The 25,425-nt window shown below is 36.0% G+C and overlaps 1 protein-coding gene across 1 annotated transcript; it reads left to right on the top strand.

Annotated features, from left to right (window-relative positions):
- The first annotated feature begins 8,021 nt into the window (after positions 1–8,021).
- LOC122280007 (DNA damage-binding protein 1) lies at positions 8,022–24,726 on the top strand. The gene is made up of 19 exons (XM_043090946.1): positions 8,022–8,296; positions 10,057–10,105; positions 13,116–13,175; positions 13,311–13,402; positions 15,017–15,068; positions 15,399–15,461; positions 15,585–15,634; positions 17,481–17,556; positions 17,797–18,006; positions 18,131–18,237; positions 18,388–18,496; positions 19,842–20,042; positions 20,136–20,351; positions 21,406–21,516; positions 21,834–22,109; positions 22,380–22,654; positions 22,838–23,189; positions 23,293–23,577; positions 23,866–24,726. The coding sequence occupies exons 1-19, from the start codon at positions 8,193–8,195 to the stop codon at positions 24,445–24,447; spliced, it is 3,270 nt and encodes a 1,089-aa protein (XP_042946880.1). The 5' UTR covers positions 8,022–8,192; the 3' UTR covers positions 24,448–24,726.
- The last annotated feature ends 699 nt before the right edge of the window (positions 24,727–25,425 follow it).

Genomic DNA, 25,425 nt, shown 5'->3' on the forward strand with positions numbered 1-25,425 from the left:
TTTGATGTTAGTTTCAAAGATATGAAATTTTATGCAAAGAGATATTCAGATAAGCCAAAGTGTGGATATTCTTGGCTAAATTTATGTTTTGGTTAATTTCTAACCATGTGATCTTGAATTAGAAGCTTGTATATGTTTTAGGACATCTTTTTAAACCATGTAATGGTTTGGTTTGAAGATCATATATTTATAAGTCATAGATCAAGAGATTTATCAAAACTAGTTGAGGAAAAAGTTTCTGTTTTTGGACTAAGTATAAAACCAAAAACTCCAAATGTTATTTTGTGATTTTGGTGACTTTAGTTTGATGATTTAAAGCATGGTTGATGTTAGGATGATATTATGAATATGTTAGAAGTAAGATTTGATTTTTGAAATTCTTGGAGATGTTTTGATTTAAGGTCAAAACTTGTGATTCAAGTGTTTGGATCTTTTTACAAAAAAGTTTGGTGTTGATTATTAGCTTTTTCTAAATGGATGTTTTAAGTATGGTTTTGAACTTAGGATTGGAAGATGTTTGTTGCAAAATTTTAATTTAAGCATGAGTTTTGAAGTTGGAAGGAATTGCAACAAAAATAAAGGAAAATGGCCTATGGATGTTTCGACCATAGTGTGTTCTTCATAGTTGTGTTTTGTTTTAAATTTTTCTGAGTTAATATTTAAATTTAGGACAAAATTTACATGAGAAATGTAAATTTTGGAAACTTTTGGAGTTAGTATGCAAAATCCTTAAGTTATGGGTAAAACGGTCATTTTCCCACATGTAGAGAGTAAAATGAAAATTTTACTCTTTAAGTTAGTATTTTTCATATTTCAAATTTTTAGTGATTTAGTTCTAACTTTTAGAATCACTAATTACAGCTCCTCGTGATTGCACTTGAAGTTTTATAAGAAACGCAGAGATCGAGGTAAGTTAGCTTTTAACTTACTAGCAGTCTACTATGTATGTGTGCTAAGTAAAGGAACTATAGTGTATGTATGTATGTTATCATATATGTCATGCCATGCCAAGTTATCACGTAATTATCTATTATACAGAATTTATTCTGTCATCAATTTTTATCTGTTACATAATATATTCTGTCATGTATTACTGTACATTACAAGTATGTCATGTTAAATATGTTATCTATTATATGCTATGTCATGTTACGAAATGTTTCTATCTCAAGTTGGTCATGTATTTCAAGTTATGTTTAAATCAAGTTATGTTACGTCAGGGCTCCAGTCCTTTAGTTTTCTAGTCACGTTTCATCTTGAGTACATTCAGTTTGTGTAGAATACATGAGGCCACAACAATTGTGGAGTATGTATTTAACAGCATTGTGATGTGTAGAATACATGGGGCCACAACAACTGTGGAGTATGTATTTTTCATGTTAAGTCAAGTTTGCGTAGAATACATGGGGCCACAACAATTGTGGAGTATGTATTTACACGTAGAATACATGGGGCCACAACAACTGTGGAGTATGTATTTTTCATGTTAATTCAAGTTTCAGAGTAAGTTCATACTAAGTCAAGTTTCAGATCAAGTTCATGTCAAGTCAAGTTCAGTTCATGTTTCAATTTAAGTTATGTCAATTAAGCTATGTTGTACGCTAAATTATGTTTTAATTACTTATGAATTTGATTATACATTTATGTTTTTACTGCCATCCATGCATCATTAGCTTGTGTGGAAGTTTTTTGTTAACTTACTGAGATTTGTAATCAAATCTCACTTTGGTAGTCCCAACTACCATTCCCCCCGAATGGTAGATCTTGTTACAGGACCTGAAGGAGAATCAGGAGCTGATCAACTAGACACAGTTGACTAAGTGACGGTGCGACATAAATGTTGATATAGTAATTAACGTAAATTACTACTTGTACGATTGAGTTGCATCTCTACTACTTTTTGGATCATAACTATTTTGGACTAGTGTTGTGATCTTAGTTGTTCAATGGATTTTTATGTATGAAGTATGTTTTAAGCATTTGTGATATTTTCAATTTGGTACATAGTATTGTTAAAGAAAAAATTTATCCGCTGCGAATATTGCATATTGTTAGATGCATGTTAGGAATATTGCATCTTATATGTCATGAACGGGGGCAGGTAACCTTATGTTGCATGTCTCGACGCTTCAAATGTCCGTCCAATCCCAAACGGAATTTGGAGGCGTCACATTATGTCACATAGATGATATATACTTTGTGGCTTGAATTGGGGCCATAGCATAGAATTAACTCTTTTTATAAATTTCGCATTTTGCAAATGCTCATGCTACTTGGGTGAATGGCAAGCCTCAACAACCCTAATATTTAAGGACCATGGGGCTTAATTCACCAACAATCCATTATTTCACTAAATGCTTCAAACTCATAATATATTTATAGGTGTACAGGAATTGATAGAATCAGTTGAAACCGACTAGAATTGACTGTCGAACTCAGGGATCGGCCAGAATATGTGGGTCCACTGGCTAGTAAGCAGTGAGAATTTGAAAAAATCGATGTCGGTCTGGTTCGGTCTTGGTTTGAACCAGGTTCAAACCAATGAACCGGTTGACATATTATATATATTTTTATATATAAAATAAAACGATGCGATTTCATTTAACGCAATTTCATTTAAGTAAAATGTCGTCATTTTATATAAATCGTTTTAAGAAAAAAAAAAACTTAAATTTGAACAATGCTGGCATTGTTTTAGTTAGGGCTGTACAAAAAATCGAAGAACCGACCGAAACCGACTCAGACCGGCTGCCGGAGATCAGAACCGGCCGGAACCGGAGTAGAACCGGTCGGCGCACGGTAGGTTTTATTCAAAACCAATGTCCAGCGGTTCGGTCCCGGTTTGAACCTGGGCCGGTTCAGCGAACCGGGGCCGGACCGCTGAACCGACCGATGGTTTAAGTATTATTATTTTTATTTATTTATACATATATGAAACGACACCGTTTCACTTAAAACTGAAGAAGTGAAACGACGTCGTTTTATGGTTTAGTATTGGAAAAAAAAATTAAACGAACGGCGCCGTTTTAACTCTAGGGTTAACACAGCGTCGTTTCCTTCGTCGTCTTCTTCTTCTTCTTCTTCTTCGTATCTCTCACTCTCACCAGCCGCCGCTCCTCTCTCTCTCTCTCTCTCTCTCTCTCTCTCTCTCTCTCTCTCTCTCTCTCTCTCTCTCTCTCTCTTTCTCTCTCTCTCAAGGCGCACGTAGCGCAGCCACGCAAGGCCACCTCCATCGCCAGCTCCCTCTCTCTCTCTAAGCTCACCTCGCGGCGTCATATCTCTCTATCTCTCTCAAAAATCTCGCAGCTTCACCGTGGTCTCTCGCTCTCTCTCATGGAGCACATAGCCATCGACGACGCCGACAAACCGACCGGAGTTACGCCGAGACCGAGGACGATGGTTTCCTCCCCTTTCTCCGGCCTGTTTCGGTCGAGATTTTCATCATTTTCACCCAATCGGTGCGGTCTCGGTTTTTGTCCAAAACCGAAACCAACCGATATGTCAGTTTTCACCCCTAGTTTTAGTTTAGGCTCAATCCCCCCATGTCATCTCTTCTTCATTTTAGTTCTCTCTCTCTCTCTCTCTTCTTTGTGACACCTGGGTGAGGCAGTGGCACATATCGTCATCTCCCTCTCTCTCCTCCCTCTTGCAGTCGTCCACCACACATCTCTCTCTCTCTCTCTCTCTCTCTCTCTCTCTCTCTCATCGCACCTCTCTTTTCTCTCTTATCATGACGCCAAGTCATCTCCCTCTCTCATTGCACGGTCCTGATTCTACTAGTTTGCACATCAATTTCTTAGTTTCTAGCCATTCGCAACGCCGTAGGGACACTGACAATTGACTAGGATTATGTCAAAATTGACATTGCCCATTTCCTCTTCCTTTACCAGCCAGTTTTAACTGCACCGAACTTTCAGTTTTCACCTCTAGATACAGTTGTAAAATACGCAAGTGTCGTATTATCATTTTAAAAAAAGTGGAGTCTATTACTAAAAAATTAATATTTTTAATGTGGGTTACATATTTACTCAATTTTTTTTTTAAAATTAAGCGATGCTTGCAGACTCTGCAACTGCAAATATCATTTTTTATAATAAAATAAAGATAATATAGCATGTGAACTATGAATTTAACAACAAACAATACTTTTAACTATATTTTTCCTTCGTGAACTATTGTCTCATTATTGCCATTGCCTACAAACTATGAGCTATTTGCAAAAACTGACATTAAATTACGTCAATTTGTATAAAATAACAAAATTACTTTTGATGCAAAAAAGAAAATCATTTAGATTTAATGTTAATAAATTTTAATTCCACTTTGAAATTAAATATTTTTCTTACAATTTAGATAAATGACAATATTAACTCAACAATTTCATGAAATGTTTTTTTTTTTTTTTAATGGGAAACTGATTTCATTCATTTATCACAAAAAAGTTACAATAATGACTGCATACATACAGTAAAATTTTTAGATCACAAGTCAACTGCAGCATTTGGAGCTTCACTAGTACACAAAATTCTTTTGTAACTAATATGGTCTTAACTACTGCTGTAACTCTCTATAGACAAACCATCTAAGAGAGAGCACTCTACATAAAATAGAAATTCACACTCCACTCTCCAAAAAAAGATAAGACTTAACCTCTACGAACAAAACGTTCAAGAGACAATATGTTTTTATTTATTTATTATTATTTAAATAAACAAAAGAAAACAACAATAAAAGCATAAAAATATATGTAAAAATGATGAATTACAGTTTAGATCTACTCTAGTAGACTTTGAAATCAACTATAAAAGTCAAATTTGAGAGATCCAATGGCGGGAGAAGCTGCCGGAATGGGTGATTCGCCACTATCTTCCCAACGAACGGCCTAGGAAGCATATTGTGCTACTTATGCTTCACAAAAGGTGCTAGAGGATTGTAGATCTGTTTTTTCAGTCTTGAAGAAAACAAAATAAATTAAGAAAAGAATATAAATAAGGGAAGGAGATGGAGAAAAGAATGAGGGATGGAGAAGGGGAAAGGAAGGTGACGGCTCAACTCCCACGTACGGACATGCATGAGTCGTGATGTCGGGATGATAACAAAACGGGTCACGTATCCCAATGACAAGTGCTAAGTGCGTGTGCACATGCAACACGTGTAAAATAAAAGACGAAACAGATATATTAAAGTCAATAACTAAGTATCAGAATTGTTAAATACAAATTCACTTAAATACAAGTACTTAAAAAAATATTACAGTTATCTAGTGAAAATATAAATAAACTAAAATACAATATCCAAAAGAAGGAAATAAATCCCAACACTTGAGAAAGTGATCCTAGATTACTTATTCGTAGGAGCCTCTTTCTCAGGCTCTATTTCATCATATGTATCAAAATCTACGATACCATGAAATGGTGTCGCAGGGTATCGAATACTATGAGATTGCGAGTCTCAACAAGTAATAAATTAAACAGCCCAAGAGATGAAAATATATTCATGCAACAACAAATATGCGTGCATATGATGAAATATGTATGAGACCCAAAAATTCACTTTTTCCAAAAATAATTATTTTCCAACAGACGCCAAATTCCCATTTGGCCCAAAAACCAAGTCCATTGAAAATAATATTTGTCATTTTTCTAGAAAATGGCCTAGTCTAAAATCTAATTTTAAACCATATGCACCATGATCTCTCCTAGGGATCATCCGCACACATTTGGCTCCCTTTGTCACACCATGTGTAATGACCGTACTTGTACCTTCGTGACGAGAAATGCCCAACGTGTTTGTGGCTAAGTATCATCTATCCACCGCCAGCAGAGAAGCTACAAGTCGGCACGAGAGTGCTACCATCCCGTCTGATCCCGTTGTCGTCCAACGACAACTCAAAGAACGTCACTCAGTATATTACGCTTCCGAGTGACCAGAGGAGTTCTACCGAGATAATACTCATTCTTGGCTTGGGGTCATAATACACACGCACCCAAAAATCATTTCACACATGAAAATTCAGTTTTCATTTGCAACATATGAACATGCATGAACATAATGATAAATACCAAGACATCGAACACCACAAATAAAATTTCACAAATAATTCTATCCTCCAATCCAACTGACCCCCAAACTCCTCAGATTCAACACCCTGCAAAACCAACCAAATAACAAAAGATTGTTAGTGCAAAATATATTTAAATTTCAAAAATGTTCTTTGAAAAATTACTTACAGTGTTAAAAGGCAAAATCTCAAAGATGATGGCTGAAAAATGTAACTTATGGCAGACACCAGAAATCCACATGAACCCAAAATGAACCTCACGGTTTGGGATCAAAATAGGGGCATGGGTTTGAGGCTAAAATGGAACATGGCCAAACCAAAACAAATGGAATTGCGAGGGGGTTTCACAAGCTTGAACATGAATAACCAAGGGAGAAATTAAGAAAAAGAAATGACAATGGAGGCTCACGGCAATAACAAAATCAATAAGAAACACAAAATGCAACCCACGGTTAAGGCCAAAAACAGGGGCACGACAAGAGCAAAAACAGAGAAATGGAAGGATCAAATAAATGAAAATGCAATGGGAATAAAACACAAGTATGAGCCACAAAATTTATTAAGGAAAAATTTGAGGAAAAAAAACAATAAAGGCTCATAGATTTTACCCGCAACAGATGAGGAAAATAGAGAAATAAAAATGCAAAGAGAGAAGAACAGTTCGGTTTAGCAGAAAATTTATAAACCAAAACAAAGAAAGTGAAATGGAGATGTTACCAGTTGAAGAAGTGACCAATGATTTCGGCATAACCAAAATTTGCAGAATGAAGAGGAACCGAAAAAATAAAATGAAGAGGAAGAAGGAGGAGGCAACGACATGGCATAACAGAGAAGAACTAAAAATAAAACCAGAGGAAAAATGAAAGAAATGAGAAGATGAAGCAATCAGCTAAAGAGAAGGAGGGAAGAAACGAAATAAGGAAGAAGAGAAGAAAGAAGCCACGTGTGGCTCGAGAAGGAAGAAGGGAAAAGAAATAAAGCCCTAAGGGCTTAAGGGCCAAAACAATGTCCTTCAGGGGGAATTAATGGGCTGGGCTGTAGTGCAACAGGCTAGGCCCGAAAATTGAAAGGGCTTAGCCCAAAAATAAAGGAAAAACCCACTAAACACGACCCCACTCGAAAATAGAAGGGTTCAACAAAGGAAAAATGCATAATAAAATTAAATAAGAATCAAATAAAAACATTACAACTCAATATTAATAAAATAAGATAATTAAAGCCCAACAATAAAGAGCAATTTAAATGAAAAATTATAATTAATATCAAGAAAGTCCATCAAAATAAATTTCACAACTTAAAAATCATAAAATAATTCAACGAGAAACACGATAAATTTAAAACAAGAGAACTAATATTTAATTTAAATAAAATAATCATTCAATTAAAATATACTAAAATACGAGATCTCACAGAAAAAAAGAGATAGATGGAGAAAGGAGGAAATGAGAGGGGATATAAGAGAGGAGAAAAAGGAGGCTAACGATTTGGAAGGATTTATAAGAGAGAGTTTGAGAGAGAGAGTGATGACACTAGGATTTTCTGAGAAAAAAGTATTCAAACGCACTTCATGAAATGGTTTTTATTATAAAGAAATATTATGTACAGTCCTTAAATGAGAAATGTAATTTAAGTAATTTTATTTTTAAAATTTTTTAAAATTATAAAAATATCCATATTAAAATGATATTTTTTTCGTTTAATAAAAATTCAGCACATGCAATCAGTAAGAATTGTAAATAAAATTTCTCCTTCTTGTATAACTTGACCCTACAAATATGAAAATCCTCCAAATATGAAAATATGAAAACAATTTTTTGAAGCGATTTTTTTAAAGCTGCCACTGACCGCGCTTTTAATACAACGAGTCTTTGCGTTTTCTTTTGTTTCGACGCAACAATTTGATCGGGGATACCTGGTACCAATTTGTACGCGTGTGCCATGTCTAATGAGCCATATTTTTGCAGCGACTGCAGTAAGAGGACGAGAGACGGAATAGAGTGCTCTTGAAGAGAGCAGAAACAAGCCCCCAGAGCGAGCGAGCGACAGAGACAGAGAGCTAGAGCTAGAGCGAGAGCTAGAGCTAGGGCTTCCCCGCCGAGCAGAGCGACAGAGACAGAGAAAGAGAGAGGGGATGAGTATCTGGAACTACGTCGTTACGGCTCACAAGCCCACTAACGTGACTCACTCGTGCGTCGGCAATTTCACCAGCCCGCAGGAGCTCAACCTCATTATAGCGTATGCTTTCCCCTTTCTCTATGTCTATCGAAGTGTTTCTGTCATTCGTATTTGGCGTTTACTCTTCCTGATTAGGGTTTTCGCCTTCAGTTTCATTGAGTAATTCATGTATTCGGTTCAAATGTATCATGTTTTTTACAAGATTAACGAGTGATTGCTTATATTACGCCTTTTTCTTTTAGCAATGTCTGCGAAAAAATACAAGCATATATTTTTGTAGCCTTGTCTGTAAAACTTCTGGCTTTGTACCATGATGTGATTGGGGTATTCAGGATCTCTCTCGATAGGAAAAAATTGCAAATTTTTGTCCCCGAGACGAAGTAATTGCTAGCTGTATTCGGCTAGTAGGGCACTATGTGTATGATCGATCATTTTATGCGTATACGCTTGATCGCTCTAAAATTTTATTGGGGATAAATATGGAGATGTGTATTTTCCTCCTCTGGAGTAAATTTTATCATACTTTTACCGGTCACGGTGCACCTTAGTGGTTAGAAGATGAGTTTGAAAGATGATGTTTTTGTCTAAAGATGTTAGGACTTAATCAAGAGTATCTTTTCCAATTGCCTACATATTTCATATCAGTGTTTCCGCTTCCCACTTGTGTGGCCAATAGAGTAGTGAAGATGCAGTGGGACTTTCTGTGGAGTAGGCTTGGTGAAGAGTTCAAATTTTACCTTGTAAACGGGACCAAGGTAGCTTTGGTGTTACCAACATACAATGGAGGTCTTGTTGGAAAGCGGTGGTGGATTCTAAATTTGGTTGTGCTTGGGCCGAGTGGCATTTTAATGAAGCTCATGGACCCGTGGGGTGGGGTTGTAGAATCATCAGAAGAGGTTGGGGGATTTTCTCTTTTAATACCAGACTTTCTATGGAGTAGGCTAGGTGAAGAGTTCAAATTTTACCTTGTAAACAGGGCCAAGGTGGCTTTGGTGTTACCAACATACAATGGAGGTCTTGTTGGAAAGCAGTAGTGGATTCCAAATTTGGCTGTGCTTGGGCCGAGCGGCGTTTTAATGAAGCTCATGGACCCTGTGGGGTGGGGTTGGGGTTGTAGAATCATCAGAAGAGGTTGGGGGATTTTCTCTTTTCATACCAGACTTGTGGTGAGTGACGGCTGTATGTGGAAATTCTGACATGAATTATGGGGTGGAAAAAGGGCCCTTAAGGAAGCTTTACCGGGGGTATTTACTTAAGTGATTACGCAATAGACCCCAGTGGTTAATGTGTTGAGATCTCCAATGATGCCACTTAATGGAATGTTACCTTTTTGCAAATCCTCCTATATTTGGGAGGTTGATTCCTTCACATAATTTTTCAATCTTTTGTACTGCACAAGATTATATTTTGGAGGTCTCTTTGGATCCCTTCCAAGAGTGGAATAGGTATAACCCAAGTACAGAAGACGTATACAAGAGGTTGTGTCCTTTGTCTGTTTTAATTAAATATTCAATTACTTTTTAAAAGAAGGTGGGTTTGGGATGGCATTAGATTCGGATATCCTGGATTCAATTCTACATTAGGAGTGCCCTTGGGTTACTTGATACACAGTTCAGCGGGTGGATCATGTACCCGGGTTTTACTTCCCATGGGTGGCTAGGAAGGGTCCTGTCTTGGAGAGGCTTCACGTCATAAAATAAATCTTATCATGCTTTGTGTTTCTACTCATGTTTCTCTTGTATTTATGTCCCAATAAGTAGTGTTTATTTTCTACATTCATCCATAATAAGGTGCTTACTCACAGTTCATATTATTTTCAGGAAATGCACTAGAATCGAAATTCATTTGCTTACTCCTCAGGGCTTGCAGGTACATCAATATCCTCTTTATGTTTCCTTTTTTTTTCCTACATTCTCTCTCTCTCTCTCTCTCTCTCTCCCCCCCCCCCCCCCCCCCCCCAAAAAAAAAGGAGTTAAGACTGTTAGAGATTGTATGCCATTATTTCTCTCTCTACTTTATCTGTATTTTTTTTTGGCTTCTGATTGATCAGCTGACACAATCTTGTTAGACTATGTTTTGCGAAATAGGGTTTCATCATCATGATTGTTGAGATATTATTTTATTCTCCATCAGTTTAGTGAATGTTGTCTTTAATTAAAAATTCTGAACTATTGGATACTTATGCTATTATGGGTTCGAAGTATAATTTCACCATGAAGCAATCTCTGCATCTAAATTTATTTATTTTTAAATGATTTAGGCGATGAAAGACAACTAAGACAGGAAAAAGGATAGAGAAGGAACTATTCAATGGAATATTCTTATTCTTATAACTAGAGTTGTTTAAGATAGGGAGGTGGATTCCTTTTCTTCTTTATTGAGATGTATAATTTTAGAGTAAGGTTGAGTTTGGATAACAAAACCATCTCAACCCATCTCATCTTATCATTACAATTTTTACAAATTTCCACACAAAATCTAATAAATAATTCAACTTTTTCAAATCCCAAAATAATAATAATATTAAAAAAAATATTCTAACAATATTTTATTCAACTTTCAACTTTTATCTAAAATCATCTCATCTCATTTTACTATCCAATCCCCACCTAAGCAAGCCATCTACATTCGAAGTTGGTTCTATGTCAAGTATCGGCGTGAAGATGACTGAAACGGACTGCCTCTCACCAAAGGTGACCCATAAATTGCCGACGAGTTGTGCAGCCAATGTTCTTTTCGTCCAATTGACGGCACCCATGACAGAACCTGAGGTATCGCCGAGTTTTGGGGGAGTTTCCCCTAACCCCAAAATCCAAATGGCGACCAGGGTTCCACCACCCTTGTCTGAGGGAACCAGTGTACCCATTTAGGCATCTTGCGGGTCGACACATAACTTTGGCCAAGGTGGTGACAACATCAATAGCGCTGTGGAGGAGACGCGAGTTTTAGGAATTGGTGTGGAGGAAGGGACGGGGTTGTCATTGGTGCCTTGTGAGGGAAAAGTTTTAGGGCCTGGTCCATAGTTTGGAGCGGAGTCTGTAGAAGATGTTGTCCCCCTGATATCTCTCCCATCGATTAGCAGTATAGATGATTCATCATTGAATTGGGTTTTGGACAAGGTAAATGAGATGTGGGGATTACCTGTGAAGTATTTGAGGACCAATTCATAGCATTACTCATTGCAATAGAGGCGGGCCATGTACTTGGCACAAAATCAAGATCTAAGAAGAGCAAAGAGCTAATGCGTCTTACTTGGGCAATCAACTATGATGATAAAGGAGGTAGTTCGAGTCAAAGGAGGACTAGAGGGAAGACAAAACCAATTATATATTGTTAGTAGGACCAGTGTGTTGGGTAATTTACAATGGCTTGGTATATGGGCTAAATCTGGTTTGGTGGGATAGGCACACTGGTGATGGTTTGGGCAGGTGCATTTTTGGGCTTGGGCTTGGGCTTGGGCTTTGTTAGGTTCATTTTCCTAGATGGGTTTGTTGTTGGGCTAGGGCTTTGTTGGGTTTATTGTTCCTTGTATCTTTTTTGCACCCCAACCAGGTGTTTTCTCTTGTATTCATCCAGTGTACTTGGCTACATCTATTGGTATTAGTAAATTTTTACTTATAAAGAAAAATTTAGGGTAAGAGAAAGGCGTGGATACTTTTTGTTGGATCCCATACAAGAATCGTAAGTTTGATGTGAAGTCATACTATAAGGTTTTGACATTACCCATGGGCTTCCCATTTTCTTGAAAGAGCATTTGGAGAGCAAAGGCTCCAAGTGTGAATTTTTGTGTGTGGAAAGCAGGTCAGGGACAGATATTGATGTTAGATAACCTGAGGAAGTGGAACATCATAAGGGCAAATCTGTCTTGTTGTATGAGTAAGAAGAGTGTGGAATATGTTGATCATCCGTCTTCATTGTCTGGAAAACCACTTATTTTTGTTTGTTTCGAGTGGTTTTCTGTTGATTGGGTTATGGGCATGGGAATCTTTTGGTGGTGCCGAGGCCAGCTCCTTTATGTTTGATGTGGTGTATTTGGAGAAGCAAAATGCACGAACTTTTGAAGATAGGGAAGCGTCAATGGTAGTGTTGAAAAAGGAAGTCCTAAACTCCCTTTATATATGGATAACATCTCAGGACAATTAGTTTTTTGTGAGTAGTTATTGGCGGAGCTTCAAACTTTCATTTTTATTACTTTGTTCCTCTGAGTGTCTTCTATAGATTGTAACGGGCTGAGTTTGCATGATTTGGTTGTCTCTTCTCCTATTTCTAATCAAGTATTCATCTTGTATGCTACTTGTGTACTTGGCTTTTGTCTTTTACATTTTTAATATAAATTTTTATTAGTAAAAATGCATTAATGTTTGGGTACTTAAAGTACCTCAGGTACTCTCAACATACTCCATTACTATTCATTACTTTATTAGTAGTTTTCACCTACTTTTTACTACTATTCAATATTCTATTAGTACTTTTTCATTACTTTTTCACTACTATTTACAACACTAACCCTGAGGGGTAGCTCAATTGGTCAGGCCTTGGGTTTGCTCCCCAATGGTCACTAGTTCGAGTCCCCTCAGAGCCACTGGAGGTTTACCTGGCCGTTAACTTCAAGGCCCCGTGGGATTAGTCGAGGTGCACGTAAGCTGGCCCGGACACCCAAGGATATAAAAAAAAAAAAAACTATTCACAACACTTCTCATTACCCAAACCCAACATAAATCTCCATCAATCAAAGTGGAAAGGATCTTTGGATAGTTTGATTATATTTTCAAGAAAAACTTCATGTCCAACTTTGTGATTTAATCTTCATCCGGTTTTCAGCCTTTGTGTCTGCTATCAATTTTTTTTCTTGAAAAGTTAATAATTTTCTCCTGTGCAGCCTATGTTGGATGTGCCAATCTATGGGCGAATCGCAACACTTGAACTTTTTCGCCCTCATGTTAGTATCAATGTCAATTTCTTTTATTTAATAACTTGCATGGTTCACTTATAAAAAAAAAAAAAAAACTTGCATGGTTCTTTTATGATTTGCATCTCTATCTTTGCCTACATTCATGCCAGTTGTTTCAAACAGGGTGAGGCCCAGGATTTTCTATTTATTGCAACGGAAAGATACAAATTCTGTGTTCTTCAATGGGATTCCGAGACATCTGAGCTTATTACCAGGTTCAAGCTTCAATAACCAAGTTATTACTGATTTATTTTTTTATTGATGTCTGGTATTGTTGGAGTTCATCAAGGCATTTTTTCAAATGGTAAACATAATTTTTGCATCATTTATGTTACAGGACACGATCATTAAATTGTGGACAGCTGAGTCATTATTTTTTGATGTTTTAGTGTTTTACAGGAAAAAAAAAATACTTGTGTAGAATGGGGTCACTTAGTGACTATGGTGACTATTTAACATGGATTTTTCCATATAAACAAAATAAAGATATACTAGTTAGAGTCGTAACTAGCACTAGCAGGGAACAATTTAAGTTCTAACCAGTGATCTGTTGGCACATACTTATGTTGGGTATAAAGCTTTATATTGGGATCCTTTTCAGTAATTATTATGTGGGACTTCTATATGTGCGAAATATTTTATTGGTCAGGTTAGCTTTTTGCAGTTATAATTCCCTTTTCGTGTTAAGAGATGCCCTTCTGGCCTGTGATATTCTGCCTTAAGTTGTCACTGGTTTGAAAGAAGTATATACACACATGCACTCATATGTTTTATGCCTTTTTAAAAGTATTCATTCTCTTTTCTTCCTGAAGTTATGGATATTTATATTTTTCTTTAGTGGGTTCTAAGCTCTTGTGACCCGGTTCAGACCTTACAAGAACCCTTTTTCTCTTGCTTGAATAACATGTCGAGAAATTGGAGCTGGGTTGTGAATTCCATTTGCATTTCCAACAAGAACCTTTTTCTCTTTCTTGAATAATATGTCGAAAAATTGGAGCTGGCTTGTGAATTCCAATTGCAGTTCCAGGATTCATCTAGTTGATTTTGCACCTCTGCCCTATAAATAAGGGTGGAAATTTACTGGACTACCATGTTATTGGATCACAATCCTTTATGGAGGGCAAGGCTGGATTACTGCGATGCAAGATGTCCCGAATGAAAGTATCTCATTTGCATTTAAATTAAAGGGAATGAGTGCAAAAACTGTGCATTAAGATTAAAAATATGTTGTCAATTCAATATCAAAAGAAAATATCTTCAATTCAAGTATGTGTTGCAAAAGTCCATAATTAATGAAAGATAAAAGTAAAAGTGTTGGACAACACTGAGTACCTTCTGTACATCTGTGTCACGAGGCATAATGCCTCCAGAAATTGTTTAGCTGCTGGATATGTTTGTAATTTACGATTGCCTGATATATTTAGTCATGCAAAAGCTAAATCTCTGCTCCAAGCAAGAGAAAAGAATGGTTTTGTACAACACAACCCTTCCTCTTACTCCCAAAACAAAAAACGAAAAAGAAGGGAAGAAAACTGTTTGTTATTTTTACAGAATCACTTTTAGTGCTCCCTTCCTTTTTCTTGGGATGCAATAGCGTTTCTGTTAACACTTAAAAGTACCACTTTAAATAGGTTTTGCCTTTTACTTTCATGAAAATTACTACTGTTTTACATGATAAATCGTTAGTACCAGATGAAAACTTGGAAATACGTACAGTTCTTATATATAAAAAAAAAAGGTTGAGAAACTTTCATGGCTCTATGAAACCATTGTAATTCATTGATGAATTTTATTACATTTTCACTAACAAATTTATGCCTGTCATTTAGAGCAATGGGGGATGTTTCAGACCGTATCGGTCGTCCTACAGACAATGGGCAGGTATTTATTTTATTCTAGGTTCAGTTCAATCTCTTCATGATTTCGTTTGCTGGGTTTAAAGAATGGCTTAAATAGGTTGATTTTCCTTGGGATGGACATTCATAACATGTTATAGTTTTTACCAAAAATTTAAGCGAATTTCATTGCACCTAACTTCTCTCTTATTCTTGTTCTTATTCTTCCCACTTTTATTTTTTTATTTTTTTTTCTGTATTACGCTCTCTGTACTCAGCAACAACCATTATTTTATTTTATTTAAGCACTCAGCAACAACTTATTTGTTCATTAATAAAGTTCAACTGACAGAAAACATTTCCTGTTTTTCTTCAGATTGGCATAATTGATCCAGATTGCAGACTAATTGGACTCCATTTATATGATGGATTGTTCAAGGTATTTGATAAAATTACTCGCAATGTCTATACCTAATATTATTCTAATTTACATTTGAGCAGAATTCTAATCTTTGCTATTGCATTAATTTTTTTTTACGTTCATACTGTGTTGTTTTCTTAGGTGATTCCGTTTGATAACAAAGGGCAGCTCAAAGAAGCATTTAACATTAGGTATGTTTTTATTGTTCTCTTGATCAATCCCTAACCCTGCGTACCTTCAAAGGTTCCAGAGAGACCAATTAATCTGACTAATTTGGTTGATTATCCTAGTGAAGAATTAGTGGGTGCACAATGAATTAAATACTCCCCTGGTCACTTAGGCCTCGTTTGGATAGCTATATCAACCCATCTCATCTCATCTTATTTCCTTCCCAAAAATCACTCATACACAAGCACTTTTCAATTTAATATCTTCAATATTTTCATATAATCATTGCAACTTTCCTAAAGTTTCAAACAAATTACAAAAATCAATTCAATTTTTTCAAATCCCAAAACAAAATTAATATTAAAAAATTATATTCTAATAATAATTTAACTTTATAATATTTTTATTCAACTTTTTCTCTCTCATTTCCCAAAATCCAATAAAACATTTTAACTCGAATCATTTCACTACTATTCACAAACAATTTCACTACTATTCACAGATTTCTCATTTCAACTCAACATCCAAACGAGACCTTATTGTTTGTCGAGGATTACATTTCAAAATGTCCCAAAATATTGCCCAATTTGGAAAGTCAACAAATATAGACCTAAGAACTTTTCTAATACGACCTTTTTTTTCTTTTTGAAAAAAAAGTTGATGGTTTGAATTGCTATAATAATTATTTGAGTATTTGAAGAAGGTTGTCTAGAAAAATTGTACTTTCTTTATTTGCACTGGGTGTCCGGGACAAAGTCTTCACTAATCTTGAGGATGCATAGGCCCTTGGCAAGGAGTTTCCCTAAGTGCACCTTGGGTAATTTAAGGGGAAATTCCCCTAGTCCAATGGCTCCAAGAGAGTGAATGTGGAATTTTGAATTCAAGATGTTTGGTTTATGCAGCTCACCCCAAGACCACTACGCCACCCATTGGGATTATAAAGTTGTTACTTTTTATTTTAAGGAGAATGCATTTCTGTACTTGTTAAAAAAAATATGCTACGTATAAAAAAATAACTGATGTCTCTTTAAAAAATTGGATTCCAAAAGTTCAATGCCTGGTTTGGCTACTTTTATAATATCTACGGTGGGCATTTCTTTTTATCATATTCAAAAGTTCAATGTACCTGTTTTGTTGGTATTATATATTTACACATCTATCATTTCTGCAACTTGATATATCGTTGACTTTTAATTTTCCTTCAGCAGAGGAGAGAGCACCGACTCTTTTATAAGATGTATTTCTCAAAACAAGACCCTGATTCATTCATACAACATTAGCAAATACATATTTTTGATAAGTAGCATTAGCAAAAAAAAAAAAAAAAAAAAAACTGAACTATAAACTACAACCATCAAGATAACTTTTTTTTTTTTTTTTTTAACAATGAAGATTCATTTGTCTCCTTAACATAACTCAAAAGAGCTAAAGCGAACAACTTCCTAACCAAACTATCGTGGAAAATATGCATATCCAATATACATTTCAAATATCATATATAACTGTAAAAGAGATTTGGTAAGTTTGGGTTTGGTTGCTGTGCATGCATTCCAACTCTTGGAAACCCATGGCTTATAAAAGGCTTGCCAAAATCTGCCTGAAAGCCTGGTTCATCTGCTGTTTGACCTTATTCAGCTATAATGGAAGAGAGTTTGGCGTCCTTCACTGTAAGGTCCCATTCCGAATTTTCATGAACAGCATGCGAAGCAAACAGAAATTTCACATGCTGATCTACATTCAGTTGATTCCTTCTTAAAGATCTACTTTTATCAATGATATAATAGTTCCTGCGGTTTATGTTTCTATTTTTATTATTTGTATATTAAAATAATGAGAGTGATTACATCTTTCGGCCTTATGTGTTTTCAGGCTTGAGGAGCTTCAAGTTTTGGATATTAAGTTTCTTTATGGTTGTTCAAAACCCACAGTTGTGGTTCTCTACCAGGTCCTCCTTAATTTTTCTTTTTGCCTCCACATGTTCATCAAGAGCTATGTACTACTCAATTTATTTACTTTGTGAATAATACTTCAAATGTCAGTAATCAATTCTGGAGGGCTAGGTTTTGAATGGCTACTCGGGCCTTTGGGGCAAGTAGCCTTCATGTAAAATTAATCATTTTTAACAGTGCCAGTGCATCAAGTGTAGTAAATTAGATGGCATCCTTTCATTCTCTGGGTTTTTCAGGATAACAAAGATGCTCGCCATGTTAAAACGTATGAGGTCGCTCTTAAGGATAAAGATTTTGTTGAGGGTCCTTGGTCCCAGAACAATCTTGACAATGGGGCTGATTTACTAATACCAGTACCTCCACCTCTCTGTGGCGTCATTATCATCGGAGAGGAAACAATTGTCTACTGCAGTGCCAATGCATTCAAAGCAATCCCAATCAGACCGGTAGGATACCTAGAGTCCTGCTGCTATCGCGTCTTAGCTTTCATAAAATTTCAATGATTCTCTAGTTAAAATTGTTCATTGATATACTATTTTTCTTCCTAATCATGTTGGTGCACACTTCAAGTCCATCACAAGAGCCTATGGAAGAGTCGATGCTGATGGTTCTAGGTATTTACTTGGCGACCATGCTGGGTTACTTCACCTGCTTGTTATAACCCATGAGAAAGAAAAGTAAGTTTTTCTTTCTTGTGTTATGATTAAACAACCTACTCTGGAAAAAAAACTTGCTTAATTACAAAACCTAAGGAAATCCTAGTTTAGAATTATTGATTTTGGTGATCACTGGAATCTTCTCAATGTTTCATCTGCATTTCCTTGTAGGGTTACTGGACTCAAAATTGAGCTCTTGGGAGAAACTTCAGTTGCATCTACTATATCATATCTTGATAATGCATTTGTATATATTGGGTCAAGCTATGGAGATTCACAGGTGTGGTATTGCATATATGCTTCACATTATAAGTATGTATTATGAGAGATTTCTTCGTATGTTCAATTGACATTAATGATCTTGACTTTCTAAGTGACATCTTCTACCTTCTTTCTGAGATCCTGTCTTTATTAGGCGCTGACATGACATGGTTCAATGTTATATACATGGTAAACAGCTAGAATAGCTCAGATGTGGCCACGGTAGTATGAAGAATAGGAGGTATTGGGGCTTTTACATTTATTGAAAGCGTTGGCATTTGATGTTAAGGAAGATGTTTTAGGGAGGCAGAGGCTGCCACCTGTTCCTAGTTACTTGCTCAAGCAATTCAGGGTTGCAAATTTTAAAACTACTTTCTTTCTCAACTCTCTTGTAAGAAAAGCCAATAGGTTAACCGATTCTTTTTAGAATGTTTAGAATGACTGAAATTTTGTGAGGATGCATTTGAAACCTTGTTTGGCTTCTCTTTTTCTTATCTACTTTGGTTTATGCCAACTTTAACCTAAAGAAATTTGGATTATGCAATTTCACACTAATGTTTCTTAAATACATAATCTTTTGTAACTGGTCTAGTTTGGTCCCTTTTTGGAGAAAATTTGGGACTGAACCGGTATGCACCGGTTTTACGTTTTTGAAAACCAATTACACACCAATTACCTCCCTAAACCGGTCCCTCTGGTTTACTGGTTCTGGTCCGGTTCGATCCCCTTTTTCGGTTTTAATAGTATTAGTATATGTATTAGTATTAGTTATAGTGATTAGAATAACTATATATTAGTTTTTGTTATAGTGATTTTAATTTATTATAATTATATCATTAATAGTGATAGTATTAGTATTACTATATCATTATTTCATATATAATTATTTAGTATAGTGATTTGTATAGTAATTTATATATAGACTTAAAATATATTACTAATAGTAATATAGTATTAGACTATTAGTATTAGGCCATAAAATGTTATTAATATATATATTTTACGATTGAAGCATATGATCAAATAAACTTTAATGTTCAAGCTTAAAATTTTATGTTATAAATTATAATAAAATTATCTTATATATAATTATAATTTATATTATTATATATATTATATATAAATGATATATAATATAAAAAATATTATATATAATTATTAAAAAATTAATTTAAAATATATAATATAGTGAACCAGTCCGGTCCTAAAAAGCCGGAACCGGACCTGTTCCACCAGTTCAGGCCAGTCCAGTTTTCAGATTAATTTTTACACCCCTAGACTTTTTGGGAATTTTTTGGTTATTTTGATGTTTTAAAATCATTTGCAAGATTGTATGTTTACACTCCATATTGGTGCGTACACAGCTTGTGAAGTTAAATCTTCAGCCCGACGCAAAAGGTTCATATGTGGAGGTACTGGAACGATACGTCAACTTGGGGCCAATTGTTGACTTTTGTGTCGTGGACCTAGAAAGGCAAGGCCAAGGTCAGGTTGTAACTTGCTCTGGAGCTTATAAAGATGGTTCTCTTCGCATTGTTCGAAATGGAATAGGCATTAATGAACAGGTATATCATATTTAATGATTCACCTTTCCACAAAATTTCTGTGAGCATTTATATGAGTCTAATTTGTGGATGTATGCATATGAAATGGTGTAGGCTTCAGTAGAACTTCAAGGCATTAAGGGAATGTGGTCATTAAGATCTTCTACTGATGATCCATTTGACACATTCCTGGTTGTAAGCTTTATCAGTGAGACACGAATTTTGGCAATGAATCTTGAGGACGAGTTGGAAGAAACTGAGATAGAGGGCTTCTGCTCTCAAGTGCAGACTTTGTTTTGCCATGATGCTGTGCACAACCAACTTGTACAAGTATGTTTTCTATCTTTATCAACCTACCTCCTTTTATGGTCTAAAATTTCAGATATATATTTTTTATGATAAAACTAAACTGGCTGATTGTTCTTTTTGTGAATTTTAGTTTCCTGAGGCATTTGTTTTGGATCTCATTTGATAGTGTCATGGGTGAATGAAAATAGTCAGTTGCTTTTTAGTTATAATATTAATGTCTTGCATTATGTATGGGTGTTAAGTATTTTTTTATAAGATTTGGAGTTTCAGCTAAAAAATAAGCCAGTGTAGCCCTTTCTAGAGCTCTTGTGGAGTCGAATATTTATGTGCCTCTCCAATCTTTTTGTTTATTAACCCCTTGGGGTTGGCTCAAGTGGTGAGAGCCTTGGTTGTGGTGGTATGCTACTTCCAAGTCTAATGTTCGGACCTTGGGTGTAAACAATTTCTAGGCACCCAAGTTGTACATGCGGAAAACTCCTTGCTGAGTGCCTATGCACCCTAGTAATTAGTGTGGACTTTGTTCTAGACACTTGGTGCCAATAAAAAAATATCTTTTTGTCTCTGAGTCCATGCACGCATGAAAACTTGCATAAACTTTGTTTGCGTGATGAAACTTAGATTAATGATTTGATTTATGAGATTAAGTTAAAGATTTCAAACTTAGGGAAAAAAAAGTCCATTGAAAGTGTTGGCACGTCAAACCCGTTGTATTTTTCAAAAATCAGTCTAGTCATTCACTGTTACTTCATCCAATGAAGTGATGGAATTGGTTGATTTGGTACATTTCTTTTAAAAAAGGAAATACAAAATCAAGAAATTCAAGAAGAGAAATTATGTTACTCTATAAAACAAAATCAAGAAAAGAAAAAGAAGACGAACGCTGCCTGTAGTCAACATTCATTCATTCATGTTCTCAAGAAAGAATTAATAGAACATACTTATCAAAAACAAAAAAAAAAGAATTAATAGAGCATGAATGAATTAATAACTGCCTTTGTGGAATTAGATCTGGAGATGGTTAATTTGTTGATAGTTTTGTGTTTAGTACATACTGGCTGATCAATCATCTTTACAGGTCACCTCAAGCTCTGTGAGACTGGTTAGTTCTACATCTAGAGAGCTGCGGAATGAGTGGAATGCTCCTTCTGGCTATTCGATTAATGTTGCCACCGCTAATGCCACCCAGGTTATTTTACACCCGTTGGAGCTGTGGTGGAGCCATTATGGAGCCCCTCTCCTCTCTTTCCTTTACTCAAAAATAGTTTAATGATCTGATCTCTCTATAATCTATTTATTGTAATACATCTAATAAAAATAAATCCATCAATGCTTGAATTGGTTCACTGGTTAATAATGTTTTTCTTTTCTAAGCAAGTTCACTTGATAAAACATTGCAAAAAGAAGACCACACGCTTTCACTTTGTTCAGACTATTGCTCTTAACATCTAGTCTGGTGTTTATGAAATGAATGAATTGACAATTTCAGCAGTGCACTCCTGACAGGTTTTATTGGCAACCGGTGGTGGCCATTTAGCTTATCTAGAAATTGGAGATGGTATATTGACAGAAGTAAAACATGCTCAGTTGGAGTATGAGATCTCATGCCTTGACATAAATCCCATTGGTGAGAATCCCAACTATAGCAATCTTGCTGCTGTTGGGATGTGGACAGATATAAGTGTAAGCATATTTTCGCTTCCTGACCTGAATCTTATCACAAAGGAACTCTTGGGCGGAGAAATTATACCTCGGTCCGTTCTTCTCTGTGCCTTTGAAGGGGTATGCACATGCATGAGATTTCTTTCCTTTCATTCTTACTTAACTCAGTTTTTTCAAGTTAATTATTTTTTTGTGATTATAATTTCTTATTGTACCCCTCATGACATACATTTGAACAGTGAGGGGAATAAGAGTTTGCCAATCCAAATTAATCTTTTGTGATGCTTTGGATTTTACAATTTTCCACGTTCTTTTTAACGTGGAAAAATGTGTGTTGCACTTCCCTAGTTTATAGAGTTTTTAAGTGATTCTGCTGCTTCTTTCTTTCAGATATCTTACTTGCTATGTGCCCTAGGAGATGGGCATCTATTAAATTTTCTTTTGAACACTAGCACCGGTGAGCTAACAGATAGGAAAAAAGTCTCTCTTGGGACCCAGCCTATTACTCTTCGAACTTTCTCATCCAAGAATACTACACACGTCTTTGCTGCATCAGATAGGCCAACTGTTATTTATAGTAGCAACAAAAAGCTACTTTACAGTAATGTAAATCTGAAAGAAGTTAGCCATATGTGCCCTTTCAACTCTGCTGCTTTCCCAGACAGGTATTTGCTCTAAGTTACCTGGGCAATATATGATAGGTTTGGTTAATATATGTAAATATATGATTGTTGTCTCTCCTATGTACAATTTACATATTTCTGTTCACAAAATTTCACCGGAATAGAGGGGATGATAATATCTGTTTTCTAATGAACCAATTTTCTTTTTTGTTGATTTGTCAACAGCCTTGCAATTGCAAAAGAAGGTGAACTTACTATTGGCACCATTGATGATATCCAGAAGCTTCACATCCGCTCTATCCCACTTGGGGAGCATCCACGCCGTATCTGTCATCAGGAGCAGTCCAGGACATTTGCCATTTGCAGTGTGAAGTATAACCAGTCCAGTCCAGAAGATTCTGAAATGCATTTCATCCGGCTGCTGGATGACCAGACCTTTGAGTTCGTATCTACTTACCCACTTGACACTTTTGAGTATGGTTGCTCCATCCTTAGTTGCTCTTTCTCTGATGATAATAATGTATACTACTGTGTTGGCACTGCTTATGTATTGCCAGAAGAGAATGAACCAACCAAGGTAATGTTGTCACTTTTGGTCTTTTCTTTCATTTTTGGCTCAAATGTAAAATAAATGTGCTAATATTATTCCAATTTTTGCTATTTCTACCTAAAAATTTTAGGGCCGAATACTAGTTTTCGTAGTTGAAGACGGGAAGCTACAGCTTATTGCTGAGAAGGAAACTAAGGGGGCTGTTTACTCTTTGAATGCCTTTAATGGCAAACTGCTGGCTGCTATTAATCAAAAAATCCAGTTGTACAAATGGATGCTTCGGGATGATGGTTCTCATGAGCTACAATCTGAATGTGGACATCATGGACACATACTTGCACTCTATGTACAAACTCGTGGAGATTTCATTGTTGTTGGTGATCTGATGAAGTCAATCTCCTTGTTAATCTATAAGGTCAGTAATTAGCCTTCAATATTTTGCTAAAATATAATTTACCGTCAAGTACAGCAGCCAATGAGGTCGGGCTAATAGCACCTCTCCCCTCGTAGACAAATGGTGGAAGGTGTAGTCTAAGCATTGCAAATCTGCTGTTTTTCTGCTCCAACAACAAAAGGCTCCCTCCCATTTGGAATTTTAAATAAGTGATTTTGTTTGCGTCCTCTTGGCTGGCAATTCAGTTTTTAGCAGGATTCTTATAGCTACATGTTTTCTTGCCGATTGACAAAATTTATTTGTTATCAGCATGAAGAAGGTGCCATTGAAGAGCGAGCCCGTGACTATAATGCAAATTGGATGTCAGCTGTAGAGATTCTTGATGATGACATCTATCTTGGTGGTGAAAATAACTTCAATCTTTTCACTGTTCGGAAAAATAGCGAAGGTGCTACTGATGAAGAACGGGGCCGTCTTGAGGTAGTTGGCGAGTATCACCTTGGAGAATTTGTCAATCGGTTCCGGCATGGATCCCTTGTCATGCGTTTGCCAGATTCTGATGTGGGTCAGATCCCAACCGTCATTTTTGGTACTGTCAATGGTGTGATTGGAGTCATCGCTTCACTACCTCATGAGCAGTACCTCTTTTTAGAGAAGCTTCAATCAAACTTAAGGAAGGTGATAAAGGGTGTTGGGGGGTTGAGCCACGAGCAGTGGAGGTCATTTAACAATGAGAAGAAAACAGTAGATGCCAGAAATTTCTTAGATGGAGATCTGATTGAGTCATTCCTGGATCTCAATCGTGGTAAGATGGATGATATCTCGAAGGCAATGAATGTTTCAGTTGAGGAGCTTTGCAAAAGAGTTGAAGAGTTGACAAGGTTGCATTGACACTATGATGCAGTCGAAGCTTCGTTTTTTTTTTTTTTTTTTTCGGTTTGGAATGCTTTAAAGAGTACACACCATGGTCTTTACCGTATGCAATGTGTATTATATCTTTGATCATTTCATGTTTTATAGTTTTACCTCAGGAGTAGTTCTGTTTTCTGCGAAAATATTACTCCCCAGGGAAATTTCATCATGGGATGCGAGAGCAGGGAACTCTAGTTTCCAGCCACATCTGCACATCCAGTCTGAAGTATTTTATTTCGAGTTAGTTATTCATCCTAACTAAGCTGAGTTGAGTTGAGATGAGTTGTTTATAAATAGTAATGAGTTGAGAAAATGAAATGAGTTTTGTGAGACTCACCTAAGATGAATTCTCTACAACTTTTTGAATTTTGATTCATCACAAAAAATGGATCTTCAATTGATGTTTAAGAGGCATCTCTACCTTCTCTTCCACCAGTTTTCTTTTCTATTCTCTGATCTTGTTCAACGCTCGTTGCTGTTTTTTCTTGAATTAATACTTTGTTGCTCTAATCTTAAGTTTTCCTATCAATTGAATTGCTAAATACCTGATCTCATAACATATTTGATTCTATACGCCCGTTGGGAACTCTAGCTGCCGTATTAGCTAAGCCATAGGTTTATGAAATTCGGGTAAGGCCAAATCGTGTTTCTGTGATCCCAGTTCGTAACACGCCATTGTTGGTTGTTTGGATTGATGGAAAATTGTAGAGAAAATTAAGGGAAGTAGTCATCATGTTCGATGATGAACGTGCCTTCAAGAAAGAGGTAAAAAAAAAAAAAGACTTTTTGTAGCAGGCTTCTCATTGGATTTATCAAAAGGCGAAATCTACCATTTATACAAGGATTGAACTGTAATTACTTTGTGACAATTTGTTAAGATTACGAACTACTAATCAAAGTAACAACCCAAATTCCCTACGTTTTTCCCTGTGGCCTTCGTCCAAAGGCAATGGTAGA

This window comes from Carya illinoinensis, chromosome 10 (genome assembly GCF_018687715.1).
Source record: "Carya illinoinensis cultivar Pawnee chromosome 10, C.illinoinensisPawnee_v1, whole genome shotgun sequence".
Classification (NCBI taxonomy): Eukaryota; Viridiplantae; Streptophyta; class Magnoliopsida; order Fagales; family Juglandaceae; genus Carya; species Carya illinoinensis.